Source organism: Martes martes, assembly GCF_963455335.1.
Source record: "Martes martes genome assembly, chromosome: 2".
In the NCBI taxonomy this organism is placed as follows: Eukaryota; Metazoa; Chordata; class Mammalia; order Carnivora; family Mustelidae; genus Martes; species Martes martes.
This window is the reverse complement of record NC_137889.1, coordinates 200,349,581-200,372,966: the sequence shown is the minus strand read 5'-3', so window position 1 is coordinate 200,372,966 and position 23,386 is coordinate 200,349,581. Positions and strand designations below refer to the sequence as shown.

At 50.7% G+C, this 23,386-nt stretch overlaps 1 protein-coding gene across 3 annotated transcripts in view; it reads right to left on the bottom strand.

Annotated features, from left to right (window-relative positions):
* Window positions 1–23,386, bottom strand: part of SEPTIN11 (septin 11) — a 123,411-nt gene that overhangs the window by 9,903 nt on the left and 90,122 nt on the right. For all 3 annotated transcript variants that reach the window (XM_080831147.1, XM_080831146.1, XM_080831145.1), the window contains exons 4-7: window positions 17,436–17,622; window positions 13,673–13,834; window positions 9,336–9,432; window positions 7,935–8,103 (exon numbers count right to left, since the gene is read on the bottom strand). In XM_080831147.1, the coding sequence (XP_080687273.1) occupies window positions 7,935–8,103; window positions 9,336–9,432; window positions 13,673–13,834; window positions 17,436–17,622 (615 nt within the window). The remainder of the gene's footprint in view (window positions 1–7,934; window positions 8,104–9,335; window positions 9,433–13,672; window positions 13,835–17,435; window positions 17,623–23,386) is intronic.

The window sequence follows — 23,386 nt, the reverse complement described above, 5'->3', positions numbered from 1 at the left end:
AACGTCGTCTGTAAGAGGCGGATACGGCAGCACTTACCTCCTCCGGCCAGGATCATGCGGGTGACACGGGGGCCACGCGGGGACGGCATTCGACACACCAACAGGGGCAAACGCTACCCTTCTCCCACGCACCCCGCTCCAGTCCCCAGTTCAGAAAACGATTCCGTGACCCATCTAAAGAGACAACCGTCTATCCACAGATATTACAGAAACTGCTACTTTTCAAGTTCTATTACCAACTGTAAACCGAGCAGGCAGGAGTTTTATTTTTATCTGAAGCCTCACCCTCCTCCTGACTAGCTACAGAACTTGCAGCCCAGTGTTTTGAACTGAATGCCAGACTCGGCTTTATCTCTACGTCAGAGCAAATATGCTGACGGACAAACCGCTTTTGGTAACACAAGTTAAGGAAACACGCCCCCGTCCCCACACCTGCACAGACAGAGTCTGGTGAGGGGCTATTTCCACTCCGCCCCTGCCGCTCCCCCACAACCAGACTTGTTACAGGAACACAGGACTGCACGATGAGCCCCCTCACCTGCGGACTGAGTCCATCCAGGGACTGACTCTGCGTGGCGAGCACCATGGACAACCCAGGCCGCCACGCAGAGCCTCCCGCGTCCATACTCGTCCTTTCACAAGGAGGAAAAGGACGCTCAGGTGGGGGCAGCAGGAATGCATGTAGATAAACAATCAGAGTGTGTATGAATTGGGATTGCCTGTAATTCTCTAACCAACACTTTTATTGCTTGATTAAAAGTTAAGTTCTCCTGGGGCGTCTGGGTGGCTCAGTCAGTGGGGTGTCCGACTCGTGACTTGGGCTCAGGTCACTGAGCCCCGGGTCAGGCTCTGCACTGGGCGCGGAGCCTGCTTCAGATTCTCTTCCTCTCGCTCCGCACACTCTTTCTCCAAATAAACAAATAATTTTTAAAAGTTCTCCTGCCCTCAAGAGTGTCAACACTACTGTTAATGAACAATCAAGTGCTTCATGAGTTCCCAGAGGCACATTTAGCTTCCGTATTATCTTTGGAAACAAAAACAACTTTGGCCAGTGTTGACGTGGTTAATATCAGTAGCAGTATTTGCACTTGAAATTTAAGATATGGAAATGTACTCTCAGAACTAATTCATGAATTTGATTCTGCCTGTTGGCGCCTAATGAACTCTTTATCGCCTTTACTTGGATCAGAGTTGCCAAAGGCAGAAGAGGACCTGTCTCTGGTACAAAATTTTACGGGAAACTTTTTTACTTTACGATAATGAATATAACCGCCCACTTCTTCCTAACGAGAAGTGGAACACGTTTTACAGAAATGCTACCCAACACGTGTTCAGAGATGACGGGGTTTCAGGGGATCTTCAGAAGAGGGGTTCCCGAGGCAACGGAGTCCAGGGAAAATGCTCTGTGAGGTCTCCTGTTGGGGGAATCACAACGCGCACGTCTCCCAAGCACGGAGCCTGCCAGGATCGCCTGGGCCCGTTTTGTTGGACTTTGCTGAACCGTTTCCTAACCCCACTCCTGGAGGGGGTGATTCAGGATGTCAGGCGAACACGACATCATCTGTATTTTTAAAATGCTTCCGGGTGACTTGATGTAACTCGTCCACCAACCACCGCTTGTCTTAAATGCTCTCAAAGTCCTTACGTACAAGAACCTGTTTATTTACTTAGAGCTCCCCAAATCTGTTCGATTGTGGAAACTTCTTAAAGTAACCCACAGCAAGAATGCACTTTAGGTAATGCTACCTAGGATATGAGAGCCCTCACGATGACTCTGCCGCATCCGGTCCCAGCCAAAACCTAACTTATGCTCCTGTTCCTGGAGACACATTTCACACTAGGGGTCATGACCCAAACGAGGGCCTTAACCAGTATGCTCAACGAGAAAGTTTAACAGAATAGAACAGAAAATACCAGAGTGCAGAGCAAACAGTAAAAGCGGATGTACTGGGGCACCTGGGTGGCTCAGTGGGTTAAAGCCTCTGCCTTCGGCTCAGGTCATGATATCAGGATCCTGGGATCGAGCCCCATGTCGGGCTCTCTGCTCAGCAGGGAGCCTGCTTCTCCCTTCCTATCTGCCTGCCTCTCTGCCTACTTGTGATCTCTGTCAAATAAATAAATAAAATCTTCAAAAAAAAAAAAAAAAGCGGATGTACTTCAAAATTTGCAGACGGAGGGGGCGCCTGGGTGGCTCAGTGGGTAAAAGCCTCTGCCTTCAGCTCAGGTTGTGATCCCAGGGTCCTGGGATTGAGTCCCACATCAGGCTGTCTGCTCAGCGGGGAGCCTGCTTCCTCCTTTCTCTCTGCCTGCTGCTCTGCCTACTTGTGATCTCTGTCTGTCAAATAAATAAATAAAATTTTTTTAAAAAATTTAAAAAAAAATTGCAGACCAGGTCACGCTGCAGAGAACACACTTTATAGTGAAGGCTACCACCCCAAGTCAGAAAGCCCGTGTCCTAGGAAAAGGCGATCAGGCAACGCTGCGACCAGTCGGAGGGCCTCGGCCGTGGAGACTCAGCCACAGCCTTGACATCCGGGCTGGGACAGGAAACTGGGCTCGACAAAGGCCACTCATGCCATCACTGTGTCCTAGGACATGAACCAGGCTTCAAACACGGACCCTGGAGATGATGAGCAACCCTCAGGAAATCGTAGGCCCATCCTCCAAGGACTCACAGCTCCAGTGAGATCCTGAGAATGACTTCGAACCAGCACACATTCACATTCACGGGGTCACGGTCCCCAGAAGCCTCTGCCAGTGGAGTTATAAACGAGACACCAGAAACCCTCACTAATGCTTCAGGTCAGTAAAAACCAGTTGGGAAGGAACTGGCTCTGTGTCATCCACTCACAGATACCCACCGGGATGACGTCTCTGGCCATTTTTAGCTCTTCGACTTCATTTTTAACTGTAGTTATTAACACCCTTTTCTCAATGAGTAATAAGCAACTTTTTTATGAAGTTTTAAGCCGGACTGAAACCACAGATTCTACCTTCTCACCTTCTCACTTTTGTAGTTAAGATTTTATTTGTAAGTAATCTCTACACCTAATGTGAGGCTTGAACTCACAACCCTGCGATTAAGAGCCACGTGCTCCTCGGACTGAGCCAGCCGGGCACCCCTCCCCTCTTCTTGTTTTCTTAACAGCCCTAAGCAGAGGTGGGTGTCGCTCTCGGAAGTCAAGGGAAAGCAGAACTGAGCGCAGGTAGTTCAGCCCAGACTTTCCTCCGGTAATTCACACAGCATAATTCTCTCTCTGTTCCAATCCCCAGGAACGACCTGGCGAAGGGCGTGCCAGAGAACGACACGTCACCAGTGTTCATGAAGCATTTACACACGAGAATTCATCAATCCTCACGATGACCCGGTACGGCGGGTATCGCTACCCACCTCCCGTTTCCTAGATGAGGAAACTCGGATCAAGCGTGTAGTCATCTGTCTGGGTCCCACACCAGAGAAGCTCACACTGGAGCTCTACCCACTACACTGCACAGCTGGTGAACCAAGGTCTCCATGTTCCCCTCAAACAAATGGGTCTCGTGGACCTGAAAACTTTGTGATCTCTCGAGAGATCTCTTGAGAGAACGAAGCTCTTCCTACGACCTGACAGAGTGCGGAAAAGGTGGTGTTCTGAGACAAGGACGGGGCAGTCTGGACAGGGACTGCTGGGAAAAGGGCAATGGTGTCTCAGGAGAAAAGAAGCAGGAACAAGAGGGGTCGAGACGCCCCTGCGGTCCTGCTCCCCTCCCCGCTGCGGTCCAGGGAAGGGAGACCGGGGTCCGGAGGAGGCGCGCTGCTCTGGCTGGGCTGAGGGCTGCAGGGCAGCAGGTGGGAAAGACGGGCACAGGGGACAGCAAGCTGCCATCCGCAGAGGTCCACAGGTGGACAGACACAGAGATTCTGCCCCAGACAACTCTGAACGGCGGCAGGTTCAAGGACACTAGCAGGGACGGCCTCGGCTTTGCGGCCTCCGAGGTCCTGCCCCAGCTTTCCCGCAGCCTGATACTGGGCTCCCCCGGCTCCGGCCTCTGGCTCACACGGCACAGTGTACTCGGGTGATGGCGGCCCCTTCCCAGCCCTGGCTTTAGAGGTCACTGTCTGCTTCGAAAACACAAGAGGGGCTTGGAGGACAAAGAGAGACACGGGGTGCTCGAAGGGAGGGACGGACTCCATGGCGCACCCACAGAAATCCTCCGCTTCGAGAATCACACTCACACCCCTCTCGGCGCACCCCAAATTCCCGCGGGAAAAACATCTAAGGGCATCCAGGGATGAGCACTCGGAAGATGCAATTTTGGGAAGCGACTCAACCCAGCCGCGGCTTGTGCTTTTCCTGGACCGCGGCATCTTTCCCGCCGGTCCCCTCACCGCACCCCCCGCCCCTCCAGTGCGGTCCCAGGCGCACCGGAGCACCGGGGAAGCTGGAGGCGCCTCGGAGGGGAAGTCCGAGCCCTTTTCACAGCCGTGGTTCTCCGGGAACACAAAACCCAGTCGATTTCGCCTCCCTGTCTGCCGCACAGTTGACTCGAAGCCGGCTCTGATGCTCCGACCGCCTCTGCTCGCACCGGGATGGACCCCCGGGGCGTAAGCGAGTGGGTTTCTGGGACGAAACATGTCCAGCGTTCCCAGGAATGAACGTGACGGCAAGCGGTTGGGAAGGTCTCCTTTTGTCTACTTCTTTTTTTATACAGGGAAAAGAGTGAAAGTTTGGATGTGTATTTATAATATGTACTCCCCCATTTTATTATCAAAACGGAAACCTCAGTCCCCTAATACTTTATTTTTGCTTTTGTTTCCCCTGCCTGAGGAGACACAGCTACGGAATGTTGCCACGGCCCGTGGGAGAGAAACCGCCTGTGGTCTCTTCAAGGAGCTTATGGTTTCGGGTTTCACATTTAGGCCTTTCATCCATTTTGAGTTATTTCTGTGTGTGGTGTAAGAGCGTGGTCCGGTTTCCTTCTTCTGCATGTGGCCGTCCAGTGTCCCCAACACCATTTGTTAAAGAGACTCTCTTTTCCCATCGCATATTCCTGCCTCCTTTGTCATAAAGTAACTGACCACATGAGTCTGAGTTGCTCTGGGATCTCTATCCTGTCCCACTGATCGATGTGTCTTTTATCATGCCAGTGTGTTAGTTACCACAGCTCTGTAGTGTATCTTGAAATCTGGGACTGTGATACCTCCAGCTTTGTTTTTCTTTCTAGACATGTCTCCTCAGGCAAGGGAAATAAATACTACTGGGACTACATCAAACCAAAGAGCTTTTGCAAAGCAAAGGAAACCACCAACAGAACTAAAAGTCAACATACTGGATGGCAGAAGATATTTGCTAATGAAGTAGCGGATAAGGGGCTAATATCCAAACTATATACAGAACTCGCACACCTCAACACCAAAAAAATCCAATTGAAAAACGGGCAGAGGATCAGAACAGACATTTTTCCAAAGAAGACACCCAGGTGGCCAACAGACACATGAAAAGACGCTCGACAGCACTCACCATCAGGGAAATGTAAACCAAAACCACAGTGAGATACACTTCACGCATTTTCGAACAGCTAGTATCAGAAAGTCAAGAAATAACGTGTTTGTGGTGATGTGGAGAAAAGAGAACCCTCACGGGCTGTTGGTGGAAATGTAAACTAGGGTAGCCACTCTGGAAAAGTATAGAGGTTCCTCAAAAAATTAGAAATACCATATAATCTAACAATTCCTCTACTGGGTATTTACCCAAAGAAAATAAAACTATTAATTTGAGAAGATCTATAATGTTCATGTTTATTGAACTTTATTTACAACAGCCAGGATAGGGAACCACCTAAGCATCCATCGGTAAGTGCGTGGCCAGGGAAAACACGGCATATACCCACAGTGGAGAATTACCCAGCTACAAAGAAAGAATTAGGTCTTGCTGTCTCTGACAAGATGGATGGACCCAGAAGGGATTACACTAAGTGAAATAAGACAGAGAAAGACAAACACCATACGATTTCACTTATATGGGGAATCTAAAAAACGGAGGAGATGAATGAGGCACGTGGGTGGCTCAGTCGGTTAAGCGTCCCACTCTTGGTTTTGGCTAAGGTCAGGTCATGATCCCAGCTTGTGGGATCAGGTTCCAAGTCAGGCTCCATCGGGTTCCATCTCAATCTCTGCTTGAGATTCTCTCTGCCTTTCCCTCTGCCCCTCCCCCTGCTCTAAATGAATAAAAAAATCTTAAAAAAAAAAAAAAGCAAATGAATTTACAAAGTAACAAAAACCAATCAGACTCTTAAATACAAAGAACAAACTGGCGGTTGGGGGATGGGGAGAGGTGATGGGTGAAATAAAGTGGAAGACGGATATAAATAAAAGAAGATAGGGACAGATCAGGTTTGTACCAGTTATAAAATAAATCAGTCACGGAGACAGAAAGTACACCACAGGGGATACAGTCAATGATACTGTAGTAATGTTGTTTGGTGACTACACTTCTGGTGAGCACTGAGTACTGTACAGAATTAATCGCTATGTCGTACATCTGAAACCAAAATAATATTGTATGTCAATTACACCTCAACTAAAAAATAAATACGTGTAGTGAGATTATAGTGAGATGTAAAAACAAAACGAAACAAGGAAACCTTAGGCCAGAAGAAATGGAAGCAAATGGGGAGCGGAAGATGCGGGAGGAAAGCACACGTCTGCGAGTCAGAAGGCCTGGATGACACCTGCCACCACTCGGAGCCCCGGAGGTCGGGGAGGCCAGAGCGGTCGGCTGGACCCAGCTCTGCCAGGCCTTGCAGAAGCCTGGCCGGACCGCCCAGCAACCCGGCCTCCTGGTGGGCTTGCAGGAGGGATTTTTATAAAAGCCAAAACAGAGACAGCAGAGGAGAAAATAGTCTTTTCCAAGGAACTGCGCCCCCAACCTATGCCCAGACACATTTCACACCATCACCTCACCTGAAATCTCCACCAAGTTGTCATGTAGGCCCAGGACGGACGAAGCAATCCCCTCCCGCGCTGAGAGGTGGCAAATCTGGCCTGGGAGCCCCCCCCCGCCCCCGCCATCACCACTCCACAGCCAACGTGCTCAACCCCAGCCAGCCCGCCCCACCACCTGGTCCTGACGGGGACGGGGCCTTTGCTGGGCCACTAATTCCACATTAATTCTGATATTCTCCCCTTCACACCGTGCCTCCCTTCATCTCCGCCCACTGATGATGTGGGAAGATACACAAGACGCCTTCTGGAAGTTTCTCCCTTTCCTCCTCCTGAGTGGCTGGCACCACACTGAGCCACTGAGAGCAGAAGAGCCCTGGGGAGGGAGACCCCGCGGGCAGCCCCGAGCGCAGCCCCGAGCGCAGAACGCTGGAGTGAGCGGCCGCAGCTCTGTGAGCGCCCGGGCCGGGCTCCGTCCTCCGGGAGGGAGCGAGCGGTTCAGAGCCGGGGCTCGCTTCCTACTCACAGCGCCCTGGGCAGCTGGTTTACATCAGCGCCTTAACGTGCCGACCCGTAAAACGGGGAGGATAATGACACCGACTGCATGCGTCAGCTGAGACAACGCCAGTGAAGTGCGGATCACAGTGCCTGGCTGTTACACTACTAACGTGTCCCCACCAGGTCCCTCTGTCACCGGTATCTTTTTTTTTTTTTAAGCTTATTTATTTGAGAGCTCAAGCGAGCGAACGTGTGTTGGGGGGGGGGGTGCGCGCGCGTCCATGCAGGGGCAAGGACAGAGGGGGAGAACCTGAAGCGGACCTCCCACTGAGCACGGAGCCCGACGCGGAGCTCGGGGCTCCACCTCGCAACCCCGAGATCATGACCTGAGCCGGAACCAAGCATCGGCATTTAACTAACTGAGCCACCAGGCGCCCTAACCCAGTAAGCATTTCCACGATGCACCAAGACGCCACTCAAGCGACGGACAGCGGGTTGCTGGGTGCCTTCGTACCTGAAAGGCTTGCTGTCGGGGTCCGTGTCCTTGAACCCCATCTCCTCCAGCTTACAGCGCCGGTACAGTTCGTAATGGCGGGTGTGAGTCTGCTCTCGCAGGTCCTCCATGTTCACGCGGATCAGCATCTCCCGAAGTTTCACGAAATCACAGTGGTTTTCGTTCTCAACTGCAAGACATGGCAAAGTGGGGGTGGCTGTGAGCAATGACATCCCTGAAAATCCGAAGTGACACTTTCCAGAGATTTACCACCATGGCTCCTGAACCCTCTGGTCTCAAGGCACCTGCAGACCCTCTACGGGATTCGCCTCACACCTGCAATGAGGACAAGACGGCTAACGACATGGGCCGTAATACTGGTGACCACAGTGACCGCCGAGGGTCTGCTCGGGGCAGGGCACTGCGGGAGGGACCTTACCGATATGGTCTTTACCCTTCAGGATAATTCTGCCCAGCAGGTGTCGCGACTCTCGCCTTGCAGACGCAGAAGCAGGGCTGAGCTAGGCACGCTGACCTGAGAGGTAGCAGCGTCTACATTCAAACACCCCAACACCTGGCTGCACAGCCAGGTCATTTCCACCCCTCCGGGCCCCCAGGAGGAATACAAGGCAGTTTTTACATACCACTTTGTTTAATTTTTATCAACACTAGGCAAACAGTTTTATTGTAGAGAAAACAGGTAAGACTCATAAAAATTGTCATTTTCCTAGGGACCCCCAAGGTGTAATCTCTTCTCACTTCTCAGATTTATTGCCTTTATTCAGAACAACAAAAAAAAGGAGGACTGATAGAGCTTAAACCAGTGAAGGAACCTTCTGTGGTGATCCTACGTGACCTCTAGCGCTGGGCCTCTTCGTCCCAAAGGCACAAGGGCAGCTAACACAGTCCTTGCCCCCCAAAGCGAGCTACGGGAGGCTTCTTTAGGTCAGAGACTGTGGTCATGTCCCACAGAGCCAAGCACAGGTCCGACAGCCTCAAAGGTCTCCAACATGCAGTCGGATAACATCTCACTGGGAGACAAGTTTTCCAGAGATAACAGAGGAGCAAGTATCCTCCCACTTACAAGAAACCGTCAGCAGCTCACTTACACTTGGCTGCTGGAACTGGGAGGAAAGAAGGTGGACGTGCCGGGGGGGACTCTCTCCCGTCAGGGACGTACAATGACTCAGCCGCACAAGCCCACGCTCTGGAGGGGCCGCCTCAGTGGCGCGAGGCCTCTGCGCTCACTTCTCCCCACTGTCCACCCACCTGGCCGCCACGTCTTGCTTCCTCGCTCGACAACCGCCATGTGTACAGCCCTGCCGCCCCCTCCCTCCCGCCTGCGGCCGAGCACCCCCGCAAACACGGCAGGGAGGGGAGGATGGGGACAGGAAGACCCCCTTCCCCGCAGCGTGCACCTACCCTGCACCACACCCCAGGGGTACTGCCTGGCCTTGGCCATCTTGTTGCCGATCTTCACCTCCTCGGTGCTGCCGACCACCGCGAATGGGAGATGGACCTGGGAAGGGACACGAGCACATCAGTCACCTCCTCCGGCTCCGCCCCTGCCGCAGGCCGCCCCGGAGTCAGGAGAGGGGCGAGGCCCTAGGTCGGTGGGGCTGGCTGCGCGCCCCCCCCACGACCAGATACGGAACAGGCGACAGGAGCCGAGGCGGGGGGGGGGGGGGGGGGGAGAGGGGCGGGGCCCTAGGTCGGTGGGGCTGGCTGCGCACCCCCCCCACGACCAGATACGGAACAGGCGACAGGAGCCGCTTCGAGGGCGGCCGGAGGAGTCTCTGCACCACGGCAAGCTGCAGGAGTGGCCGTGCCGGACCACAGCCACGAACATGTGTGGCCACGGAGCACCTGAAAGGGGGCTTGGGGGGTTAAGACACGAGTTTTATGGACTTTTAATTAATTTACATTTAATTGAAAATGGAAGATAAAATATTTTTCCATTAAATAAAATTCTGTTGTTTGGGGACTGCACTTCTTTTCTTTTTTTTTTTTTTGCTTCAAATTCAACTCTTCTAAAAAAAGAACCAGCCTACTCAATGTGGACGCCACACGGATGAAAATTATCTTCTTGGTACTTATTTCATATTGAAAAACGTTGAAGTACATTAGGAGCAACTTGAGTATTCATCCAAATTGGGATATGCTGTAGTTATAAAATATACATTGGATGTCAAAGACTTACTGTGAAAGTATCTCATTAATTTTTGTATTGATTGTAAGTTGAAATGATAATATTTTGAATATAGTCAGTTAAGCTTTTAAATTAAATTAAAATTAAATTAATTTCCTTTTACTTTTACATTTCCTTTTACTTTTTTTTATAATGCTACTTCTGCCACATTTTTTTTTTAAAGATTTTATTTATTTATTTTGAAAGAGAGAGAGAGCGAGAGAGCGAGCGCGGGCACATGAGCAGAGAGGGAAGGAGAGGAAGGGGGAAAGCATTCCAAGCAGACTCAACACGGGGCACAGAGGTGGACACGGGTCTCGATCTTGTGACCCTGAGATTGTGACCTGAGCGGAAACCAAGAATCCAATGCTTAACAGACTGAGCCACCCAGGCACCCCGCCCCCACTTTTACCTTTTTAAATGTGACGACTAGAAACTGTTAAATTACTTGTGTGACTCGTATTTCTACTGAAAGGCACGGCTTTCGACGGCCACTGCACAAAATCCACGTCAGAAATACGTTTTAGCCCAAATTAGTGGCCCAAGACTTGCAGCCCAGACTCCCCTCAAGCAGAGGTGGCGTTCAAGACACCAGACTGCTCCACGTTGACTCATGTGACTCATGTGGTGGCTCTGGCTATCCTGGGCGCTGGCAGGGTGAGGGGTCAGTAAACCCACCTCCTTCCTGCGAGCGTGTCAGAGTAAGAGCGTTTGACACGGCTGTCCGGAGACCGATTATCTCGAGCTCCTTGAGCCGCCGCTCTTCTACTGCAGACGAGCTGAGAAAGACAAGAACGTTCCCCAGCCCAGTCCTCTCCCACGGAGGGCACAACCCTGAGCCCGGCTGCCCAGGTGGTATTTCACTGATGCTCAAGACATTTTACTCGCTGCTTCATCCCGCGCTCTGCAGGAAGGAAGCACATTCTCAGACTGAGTCTGGAACTGTGACATGCTCCCTGGAGCTGCGGGGCCAACAGGGCCCTTCTGGCCAACATTTTGGGGTAACAACCCAAGAAAACTGCTTTCTCCGCTCACCCTGAGCGACAAAAGCAACCACCAAAGAAACGTGTTTCCCGCCCATCTTGTGGGATTTCATCAACACCTGTTTGCAAAGGAGAACCTAAGTGTGGGGCGCGAACCCATGACCTCGAGATCCGGAGCAGCCTGCTCTACTGACTGGGCCCGCGGGGCACACTGCAACGGAGAGCCTAAAACGACACTTTCTTGTTGAAGAACAAGGTTCATCGGGGACCACCATCTCGGTTAGTCGGATACACAGAGAAAGAGCCAAGATTCACGGCTATTTTCTTTCCGAGAAATTTAACACAAATTGAGGGGCACGACCGTCCGAAATGACTTAAAAGGATGGGGGGGCACAGAGAACATGAGATGACACTCCCTCCGCTATGCCCCGACTCCCGCACTGACCTCCCAGGCCGCCGCCCCGCAGCAGAGGGGCCCCGGGCTAACGCGGCGCCAACTTCCCACGACGGTACCGCCAGCTCGTGGTTCCGCGGCCGCGGGGGCCCCAGACGGGCCGGGCTGCAGCCTCGTCCCCGCGCGAGGCAGCGGGACCAGCTCCCGCCCACAGGACTAGCGGCCGCCGCGGCAAACGCTCCACAGATGTCAGAAACATCGGGGGCCGCGATCATTCCGCAGCTCCAGGCGCCCACGACCGCGGGGCTCTGGACCCGGGACACCGCCACGCTGCCCGCTTCCGTCCCGCTCAGGGACTGCTCTGCCACAGCTCAGCCGAGTGCGTGGACACGGCCTCTGCGGTCCACCGGGTCGGCAACGGGCTCCTGCGCCCTGTGCTTGCCACAACGCGGTCCCGATGGCCAACCCCTCCCTGCCCTTCCCCTGCTCGCTTCAGCTCCGTCTTCCGAATAGGGACAGTCACGCTCCCTTAGGATGACCTTCCTTTCACAGCCCCTCAGGCCATCTCCCCGGGAAGCACCGCCGGTGTCCAGGAGTTCCAGAGCCTTCACTCTCCCGACCCCAGGAGCATGGCCACCACCGTGGGTCTTAAACTCAGAGGGCGACCAGACTGGAGCACAGTGGGGCCGGGCTCTCTCTGCTTTCAGGAGCTCCTACATTTGAAATCCACACAGCACCCCGGGGAGGGGAGGAGCTGCACTGGCTTCCAAAGTCCTAGTCACGTTGGTAGTAACTTAAGGAAGAAATTCCTCCCTGAACGGTAACAGCGGTAGACAGAAAAGTCCGTGAGCTGAACTGACGAAACAAGGAGATTTGTGGCATAACCCTGTTCTCCTAAATTATGACGGCAAACGACACAGATGCGAGGCCAGGGCTGAAGTCTCAGGGCTGCTCTAGCTTTGACCAAGTCATCTAATTCTCCAGGTGGACTGCAGTACGCGTCCCCTTCACAGGAAGGTCTAGCACAGGCAAATATAAGAGATAAAAAAGCAAAGTGTGGTTGCCTAGGGCTGGGATGGCTAGAGGGCTAATGGCTAAAAGGTACACAATTTCTTCTTTGGGTGATGAAAATGTTCTAAATTGATGGTGGCGATGGTTATACAACTCTGAAAATACTAAAAACCACTGAATTGTATGCTTTAAATGGGTAAATTGTATAGTATATCAATTATATCTCATTATAAGGCTGTTAATTGTAAAAAAGTGTCCTTAGTGCATTTAATAATGACTTCATTAGACACTTTTCATGACCAGATCTAAGGAAGTAGAACATAATTCAACCTACCACAATTTAAAGATCTAGACTGACTTCTGCTGCCACTAGCATACTTTTGAATCATTTTTAAACATGTATCTAAGGAAAGGCAACTGATTTAATAGCTTCTAATTACATTTTACTGAATCTAACCTACAATTTTAAGAATTCCAAAAACCATCATTGGGCATTTACTATGTGCAAAGAACGTGACTTCTACAGAAGTTACGCAGTCCTAAAAGAAAAAAAAAAAAAAAATGTGGCCCCGAGAAGAGCCATGGCTGTGAGATACAAAAGAGGCAGCGGGAAAGACTCGGCTATCGGCGGGCAGCACGGAGGCTCACCATGAGACACCATGTTGCAGACACACTTGAGAACTGCTGAAGCTTTCTTTAGTCATTTCTCTCCCGACCATCCTGCCTGTGAGGTGAAGAACTCATACCTCAACTGCCAGTTAAGCCAATGACGAGGAAAGGGGAGGAGAAACAGAGAGGAGAGGAAGGCGGGAACCCATCACAGAAACCGAAAAGAGGCGGGTGGACATATTTCTGCCAGCGATGCCAGAAACGAGCAGAGATCTACGTCCTCTAAGCTGCTCTGCGTGAGGTGGTGCTGGGCGGGCAGTCCCTTCCCATGGGATCTGCTGTAGGAATCCCACTGCCGGAGTGGGAAGGACACTGGAGATGGGCTTGCCTCGCTTCCCCCTCTGACGGACGGGCACCCTGGGGAGCAGGGCGGCTAAGGGCCTCGCCACGGTGCCAGGCTGGGCCACACTGAAGGATCAGATCCCCAGCCCAGGGTTCTAGTCACTCTACAGCGCTGCCACCGAGAAAAGCTTTCAGGAAATTACGGGGAGCCCTTCCGCAGCCGAGGACTTACGCTCATTGTCGCGTTGATCTCTGCCACCGTCTCCTCATCCGTGGGGAACTGGTATATCTGGACTCCGTTGCTGACTAGTTCACTCATGATCTTACTCTTGAATTTGTGCAGCTCATTCTTGGCAATGGTGTCGGCTTTTGCAATGATTGGAATGATGTTCACCTGGGAAACAAACACATCCACTTTGACACGATTCCAATAGAAGAAAAATACGACAAATGAATGAAACATAATAAACAACAAAAACTGTAAAGCTTCGCTTAAAAAACAGAGACGAGACTGAGAATCAGACTTTCTGCCCAGATGCAACATTAGGAAGACACGGATCATCTCGGAGCTCCATCTGGGAACACTTTTACTTCCTCCCATCCGGCACTGAGAGCGTACTTGTAATTTCCTCTTCTGTGCTACCTCGTGGTTTTTTTCCCCTTTTTTTACAGAGTAGAAGGAAGTGTTACTCTATGACAAACAGCGATAACAAAGAAGCCTACTCTTTGAATAACCAACCACTCCTTTTCGCCCTCTCCCAGCTCCTTCAGGAGCTCGATTTTTTCATGTTCCTACGGTGTAAGAGCCGAGCCTGTGTTAGCTAGAACAGCGGAAAAGCCCCCTCTCCCCGAGTAACACCCTCTCTTTTCTTCTAGTGACTGCTAGGAGTGGAGAACCAACATGTTCACCAAAGCAAAACCAGTTTCAACTACTTTTAAAATGTTCAAAATCACACCAACGATGTCTTTTGAAACGCCGGCTTCTAGCACATTACTTCTTCATGTCAGAACAAGACCTAGCGCCAAAGACAAGGCTCACGTTCCCAGCAGGGGCTACGCAGACCAGAAGAAGGCGGAGTTTGCCAACTGTGGCAGCAAGCCCAGCGCTGAGAGCCAGGGACGCCCTCAAGCACAAACCCCAAACCCCAACGTCAGTCATTCTTCCAACCTTCCCCAGCACTGTCCACACAGCCCATTTTTTTAAATTCCTTTTTTAGGAGTAACCGTCTTCCACTCCGTGGTAGGTACACAGCTTTCAGTAGATGCTACTGACATCCAGTACCCGGGTCATGCTCCCCAACCAGCTCGGGGGGAAGGAGGTCAGACTCGGTGAGAAAGCCTTCCTAGCCAGAGAATGAGGGGGTCTTTCCCAAGGTTTTCTTGGTCACATCCGCCTTCCTTTGCTGCTTCTTTTATTCCAAGAGCCAAATTAAAATTCCTGACCGATCCCCATGAGAAGACGTGTGGATAGAAAAACCTACTCTTCCCCTATTCCGCACCCACTCCTACCCTCCTGCTTGGGCTCGCCCAGCAAGTCACAGACTGCGGGAAACACCGGTGGCAGGGAAATGTGTGGGTCAGACTCGAGGACTTCCTCGTTGTTCTCACTGGCTGCCTCCTGTCCGTGCTTAGCACTCAGTGACCATCACACACACACAATGGCAGAGTTTCACAGTTTCTTGATCAGAGCAGATAGATGAATCAAGCAATTTAGATCTAAAATCGTCCTCGGTGGCAGGTGCTTGAAAATCTTTTCTGAAATTATCAGATTTGTGATTGATATAGTTAAGAGCCTGAACTTTTCCCTCTGCTTCTATCAACAAACCTTTTTGCAAATACCATTTTCAGATGCTGCCCAGCACGCCCAGCTCTACAGTGACAGCGACTCTTGGAAAGCAGTCTAACCGGCCTTCTGGGCACTTTTGTTTGTTTGTTTCCAGCTGGGTTTGCTTTGCCTTATCTTCTCTCCCTTTTTAATTCAACTTTACTAAGCATGACCCTGTTGTTAAATACCACCCTGGCTGTGGGCTTGGTCCACGGCCCTCGGACCCGGCCTCCTCCTCTGCCCATCGGCCAGCCCCGTCGCCAGGACAGGACAGCACGGGGAGCCTGCCTCACAGCCCAGATCCCTCCACCGTCCGGTGCGAACTGCGACGGAGGAGGGCTTCTATCTGTTCTCAGGAGAACACGCCAGCCGCAGTGGTCCCTTCGTGCCACCAGACTGTGTCTCAGCAAAGCCGCGTGTCTGCTCGTGCTGGGGGCCGACGAGCCTGGCTCTGCGCGTCAGCCCTGGCCGGTGCTCTGGCAGCGAGTTCAGACAGAGGCCTCGGGGACAGGCTGGTCTCCTGAGTGTTCTCCATCATGTTCCTCTGGAGAGAAAGCATCTTTCCTACAGTGTTTGTTTAGACAAAAGATAACACCCCACAAAACCCTCTGGAGCTGGTACTACTCTTCATGGAACTCAAAAAGGAGGTTAGAAGAGAAAATGCCACAGCTTCTTTCTGTGGTCATTCCCACTGTCATGTGCTTCTTTGCTTTCAGAACGTACTGTCTTCCATTTATTTCAAAATGAAAAATCAAAGTAATTGTAAAACAGACCACTAACGGTTAGCAAACCTGTCTGTACTTTTCCTTCAAATGTTGTGAAAGGAAGAGGTTATTAATGTGGAAAGCTCAGGTGACAAACGGAAACTACTTTTTAAAAACACATGGTGGGGGGCGCCTGGGTGGCTCAGTGGGTTAAAGCCTCTGCCTTTGGCTCAGGTCATGATTTCAGGGTCCTGGGATCGAGCCCCACATCAGGCTCTCTGCTCCACAGGAAGCCTGCTTCCCTTCCTCTCTCTCTGCCTGCCTCTCTGCCTGCTTGTGATCTCTGTCAAATAAATAAAATCTTTAAAAAAAACAAACAAACATGGTGGTGGGGGGCACGCCTGGGTGGCTTAGGGGGTTAAAGCCTCTGCCTTCGGCTCAGGTCATGATCCCAGGGACTGAGTCCTGGCTCCCTGCTCGGCGGGGAGACTGCTTCTCCCTCTCCCTCTGTACCCCCTGTGCAGTGCTCACTCTCTAATAAATAAAAATCTTTTTTTTTAAAAGATTTTATTTATTTATTTGACAGACAGAGATCACAAGTCGGCAGAGAGGCAGGCAGAGAGCGAGGAGGAAGCAGGCTCTCCACGGAGCAGAGAGCCCGATGCGGGGCTCGATCCCAGGACCCTGAGATTATGACCTGAGCCGAAGGCAGAGGCTTTAACCCACTGAGCCACCCAGGCGCCCCATAAATAAAAATCTTCTAAAGAAAAAAGAAAAAAAGAAATTTAGAGCTCTTAAGAAAATAAATTGTGACTTCATATTTCAATCTCCCTAAATTTAACCCTTCCTATGACCTTTTAGGTGTTTCTACTATATAACTCCCTGGCCCTCATCAGAGCACCCACTGGTGCTAATTTAAGAACTAAAAATACCTGGTAAAGAGCACCATGGTTTTATTTGTTTTATTTTGTTTAGCCCAACATCCAGAGGTTTTGAAGCATTTTTCTCACATTGCTAAACCCTATTGTTCTGTAAACCAGAAAAGACAATTACGGGGTTGGAGGACGCGGGGAGGGACGGACAGGCAGGAGCACGGAGGAGTTTCAGGGCAGGAAACGACTCTGTGCACTATAATGAGGGATGCAGCTCTTTCTAGATGTGTGCAAGCCCACAGGCCATCCGCCACCAACAGGGAACCCTAGCACAGACAACGCGCTTCGGGGGCTGACGCGTCACTGTGAGCGCAGGACGGTAACAAGGTGCCCGTCGGACGGGGGTGTGGGGGTGGGGACAGGGGTACGCGGGCATCTCCGGACCTTCCTCCTCACTCCGCTGGGAGCCTGAAACTGCTGCGGAAAACGGTCTCGTGAACAAACCACAACCGAATGACATTCAAAGGAGACACTAAACCAGGGCCCCAGACAGAGGGGATCGGGACCGGGAGGGGCCGGCGGGCCAGGGCGTACCTTGCTGTCCAGCTTCTTCATGGTGACCAGGTCCAGAGACTTCAGGGAGTGGCCCGTGGGGGCGATGAAGTAGAGGCAGGCGTGGACCCTGGAGTCGTGGTAGTTGAACAGCGAGCGCCGGATCTTCAGCTCCTCCTGCAGGTACGCCTCGAACTGGGCGTCGATGTACTCCACGATGGGCTTGTAGCTGCGCGGGGCGGGCGGGAAACGCAGCCTCAGCTCGGCCCGTCCAGTCTCCAACCTCTCACGCGGCTCGGGGCGGGACAACCCTCCCGCGGCTCCCCCGCTGACGAGCCGAAGCCCCCGCGGCGTCCCTGGGCACCCCAGGCCGCCCACCCTCGGGCCGGACCGTCTCCTGGGCTCCGCTCCCCGGCCCCTCCCCGGCTCCCGGTGCTGTCCCGGCCAGACGCTGGCAGCGTTCACCTGCCTGCGCCCCGGTCCCTGCCGGCCCCCCCACCCCAACACTTCTTCCTAGTGTTCTCCTGGCTCATTCGTCCTTTCAAACAGACATTATAAACGCGCGAGCCACGCTGTCACCTCCCACGGAAGACATCGCCAAGAGCATGTGGCCTGCCTTCCTGCTGGGCCGAAATGCAGTCTCCAAGTCTGTCTCAATAAAGGGACTCTGACCGCCTCTGCCAACCGACGGACACCGGGGCGGACAAGGAAAGGGGCTCTTCTATTTCAGGCGGCGGCATCACCCAGTGGGAGCTCCTCCCCGGTCGCCCGCCCCATTCCTCCAGACCTGAGGGGCTCTCCGGGCTCTCACCTGGCCCGGGGCTCCTCCCACGGTTTCATCTATAAACCCATGGGCCCGGGGGATTAGGAGCTTCAAGATCACTTCCAGCTCTGACACTTTATGATCTGAAGGTAAACTATGAACTCTTTCTTCTCAGCAAGTCATAATTCTGATCTGTTTTGAGGGGCTCCTGGGTGGCTCAGTGGGTTAAAGCCTCTGCCTTCAGCTCAGGTCATGATCTCAGGGTCCTGGGATCGAGCCCCACATTGGGCCCTCTGCTCAGCAGGGAGCCTGCTTCCCTCCCTCTCTCTGCCTGCCTCTCTGCCTACTTGTGATCTCTGTCAAATAAATAAAAAATAAAATAAAATCTTAAAAAAATATATATATATACCAAATCTGTTTTGAATGATTATGTATGATCCCATTAACTGACCATAATCACTAATAGCACATTGGGAATACGCATTCAATACACCAGATTTCTCCAGGGGCTCCGCAGTACATTCAGTAGGTCACTGGAAAAGCTGTAAACGTTCAGGTCCCCAGGGGACTCAAGTCAGTGTTAGCCACAATGAGATTGGTCTACTGGGAACGCAATGGGTTCATTCTCCCCAAACTTACCACCTTGCTGAGGAATGACTTAAGCTTTAAGAAAAATAAAAACCCGGGCACCTGGGTGGCTCAGTTGGTCAAGCCACTGCCTTTCGGCTCAGGTCGTGATCCCGGGGTCCCAGGATTAAGTCCCGCATCGGGATCCCAGCTCTGCAGGGAGTCTGCTTCTCCCTCTGACCTTCTCCCCTCTCATGTTTTCTCTCTCTCTCAAATAAATAAAAATAAAATCTTAAAAAAGAAAGAAAGAAAAACCTTTCAACACTCCGCTCTCCTGACTCATATACTAAACTGAAGTCCGTGAAAGGGAACTACAAATCTTTGATAATGTGGACGACAGCAGACACCTGAGAGAATGAACGAACAAAGAAAACAAAGCACATTTATAACCAAAAACTGAAAGCACTCAGAAAAAGACGTTTTTTGATATTTTTCCTCTGTGATTCATCACAGTCCGCTGATTCAATGTGAGCAGACAAAATCCCTAGTGGTTTAAAGAAAAAACAGGATATGCCTCCATAACGATAAGGTTCTAAATATAACAACAGAAATCCCAATAAAATCTAATAGAAAGAATGAACAAGTGGTAAGTTCCTTCTCTGTTTTCCACTTTAAAACACAGGCAAGTATAAAAGAACAATATTAATCATGTGAATTATCATAGGATAGTGGTTAGAAGCATGGATTCAAGCCAAACCAATCCCAACTCCACAACCCAGTACGTATGTGACTTGGAGCAAGTTACTAAACCCCTTCGTGTCTCGATTTCAAGGTGAATCAAGGGCAAAGCAGCATCTGTCTCAGAGAGCGAGTGTGTGTACAATGTTACAAATAAGCTAGTGTGTGTAAAGCACTAGCACAGAAGAGCAAGGTGTAACTATTTCACAGTAATATAATAAAAAATAGTAACAAATAAGAGAAAGGCCAGCCTGACTTTTCAGAAAGAGAAGGCGGAAAAGGAACCCCCGCCCCCCACACCCAGCGCCCGGGAACCACTCTGCCGCTGGGCCGCTGCCCTGCAGGGAAGTGGACCTGCCGCTCCACCGAGGTCCACCTGTGCCCATCCAAGGCCTCGTGATGCTTCCGTCTCCGGAGACTGAGTCATGTGTTCGGGGAACCGGGGTCTTTCCCCAACACCCTCTTAGGAAAGGAAAGGAAAAGCAGCTCGCCAGCAATTGCTCCTTCCTGCCTCACCGGTTCCTGATTTTGAGCTTCTCAGCACCTCCCCCCAGCAGCGCTCCCAGTACGTTTCTGCTTTCTATTAATTTCCCTCTTGCCTCTGGGGTTGATTCTGATCCTCCAAGACTATGGGAGGCATCACATCTCCCCTTTTCCAGTGAGGGACGCTCTCTGCCCTGGAGTCTATACAGCCCAAGAAACCACCTGTTCTCGTACATCTTGGGTTTCCTTCTGCCCTTCCCCGGCAGGGAGTTCTGGCTAATCTTCCAATCTCCTCCTTTTCCCTTTACGTGAGTTCCCTGAAAAATCCCATTTATTCCTGTGTTTTACTTACCATCTAAGTGATGACAATTCATAAACCTCTGCTAGTAGCCCGGATCCCTCACTCGAGCTTCAGCCCATCCATCCAGCTGCTGAAGAGGTACCTTTGGCTCTTCTAACCAAACGTGTCCAAGACGGGACTCCTCCCCTTGGCCCCAAAGCCACACTTCCCTGGAGTCCTTCTCTTGGTGAATGGCACCCACACGGAGAGTCAAGCAAGAAATGCCACCAACTTGGGGCGCCTGGGTGGCTCAGTGGTTTAAGCTTCTGCCTTCGGCCCAGGTCATGATCTCAGGGTCCTGGGATCGAGCCCCGCATCGGGCTCTCTGCTCAGCGGGGAGCCTGCTTCCCCCTCTCTCTCTGCCTGCCTCTCTGCCAGCTTGTGATCTCTGTCTGTCAAATAAATAAATAAAATCTTTAAAAAAAAAAAAAAAAAGAAATGCCACCAACTTTAACTTCTTACCGTTATAACAAATTAAAAGAAATGTATTCCAGAACTATTTACTAAAATCACTATTCCCTGTGTTTAAGTCAGCCGGCAGTTTTATACTCCCCTTCACCATCCTTTAAACAAATGACTGGCCCCTCTCCTCCTACTCCTTTCCACTTCTGATCTACATTCACAGTCATAAAGATAAGGAAGCTGAATCCCAATTCTGCCTTTTGCTAGTTTCCATTCTTACAGAAGGGACACCAATTTTTTATTTTCTGTTTGGTCAATTTCAACTTCTCTGGATTGTAGTCCTACCATGCAGAGGACAATGGAGGAGAGTAAACAGAATCTAGTCCTTACATTGTCACATCGTCTCCTTTTAAGGCATGGGGACAGTCCTTTTTACCCACAACTCATTTTTTTCATTGACCTCCAGCCACAAAATTCACAATACAGAGGCTGACCCTGAAAACTGATGGAAAAAAAATATTTTATACAGTGTTTTCTATCCACCCAAGCTACCCTCTGATCATTCTTGCAGAAGAACCAACACCACTGTTCAGGGGCCGACTCCCCACTTTCTATGTGGCCAGATACCCACCATCTCGTTTTCTCTGTCTTGCTGTTAGTTATAGTTTTCCTTAGCTCTCAGCTACCTCCATCAGAAAGTGTGGTAAAAATAGAAATTACAGAGACCAAAGGGTCCACTTCGCTACCATTTTATAACTCTGACACAAAGATGTCGTGAGTCTGAGGATTTCCATTATTCGTGCTCCTCAGGGCTGATCACCATGACAGTTAGGATACGCCACTGACACTGCGTCTCCCATTTCCCAAATGTGGGGCACATGAATTATTTTATTTCCAGCTCTACAACAAAACTCGGTTTACCGACTTCTCTAGACTCTTCCCTTCTCAACTGAAGAAGACAGACACACAAAGCGACATGAAGGTCTTAACCACAAAGAGTTAATCCTGCTGTTAAACACAACAGGAAACCTTACCAGATCTCTCTTCCTGTCTCCTTCTAGCCAGCTCTGTCCCGGGCAGATACTCATGCAGGAATGCTGACATGACTGAAGCCCACACAAACACGCCGGGACATTCTTGAAGTCCCGCATTCATGGCCGAAAAGCTTGCCTCATCCCCACAGTAGTAAAAATAATCACGGGTTTAGAGAAACAACACATTGCTTCCCATATGGTTACATATCAATGCAAAAATGCATACCTCACTTCCAATTCTTTTATGGAAGCAGACTGTCCGAAAAAAAATTTTTTTTAAACAATAGTCATTTGGGTTTAGAGTCAACAGTGTCAACAATGCCTTCTGGGGCACAGAGTTCCAAATGCCATTTAAAGAGGTTATGCAACAGCTGTCAAGAAATTTCAGAAGAAAAAAAATATTTGGTATCTAGGTTAGGTTAATATCACACTTCCTCTCTTCTAAATCTCCTTGGAAACTATTATTTGACCCAAATGAGTCAGTAATTTCTTAAAGAGGCCTCCAGCTGCAAATGTGAGAATCGGTATTGCAACAGCCACTTGCTGTCCGTGCTGGCCAGTGAGAATCAGCAGGTTGAAGGCCAATCCCCACTCGGGGGGGACGCACGTCACGCAGCCACCGAGGCCGTGACTCGGAGCGGGGAAGAGCACACGGAGTCTTAGCAGAAAGATGCTGGAAGACTGTTCTCATTCCTGCAAGACGGTCCGGTTACCGCCTTCCAGTCAGGGAGTGCACAAGCATGACAACCTCCAACCGCAGGGAGAAACCCGTGCGGGCCGGAGAGACAGAGACGGAGACACGGCTCGCTCCGGAGAAATGGTGATGGCCCAACGACAGGGAGCCCCGGCTCCCTCCCCAGCCCCAAAATGCACCTGTGCTCTTGTTGCTGTTGCCAAGGCCTTTCCCTTCCTCTGTTTCACTTGGCATTACAAACAGCCTTCAGGCAGGAACCTCTCCATCGTTCTCTGGCACTGAGGTCATAAATTAAGAGCAGCAGCTCAGCTGCAGGGTCTGGGCTTAGCTGTCCGCCCCCCTACACAATGTGCAGACAGTTCATTTTGACCAGATGCGGGATGAAATCCTTCTCACTACATCTAACAATCGCTGCTGTTATTACAGGACAATGTTTATTGAAGAACATTTAAACTGCTCCCTAGATAAAATGGAGCTCAGCCAGAGGATGAATTAAATATTTCTTCCTAATTACTGTGGTGCTTGTATATATCGAGATAGTTAAAGTATCTCTAGGCAATAGACATTCTACACTAAAATAGTTCAAGTTCCTCTTTACAAAACATGTGCATATAATATACACAGTTCTGAGGAAATTTTAAAAAAGAAAGAAAGAAAGAAAGAAAAACCCTGGTACTAATAAAATTTCTGAGCCCTAAGCAAACATATCTTACTGATTTGGTGTTTTATTCCCATAATGTTGTCTCTGCACAAAAATGTCTCTGGAAGCCCCGTTCTAGAATCATCTTTGGGCCTGGGATAATTTTAACTTTCTCTAATTCTTCTGAAAATGAATACCATATTTAAAATAGTCGTAAGACATCTGGTGGTAAGAATGATGAAGAGGATGGATGATCACGAGAAGTGTGAACAGTATCTGGGGACCGAGGTTCACATATCCGTTGAGCACCAGTTTCAAGATTAACAGCTTCC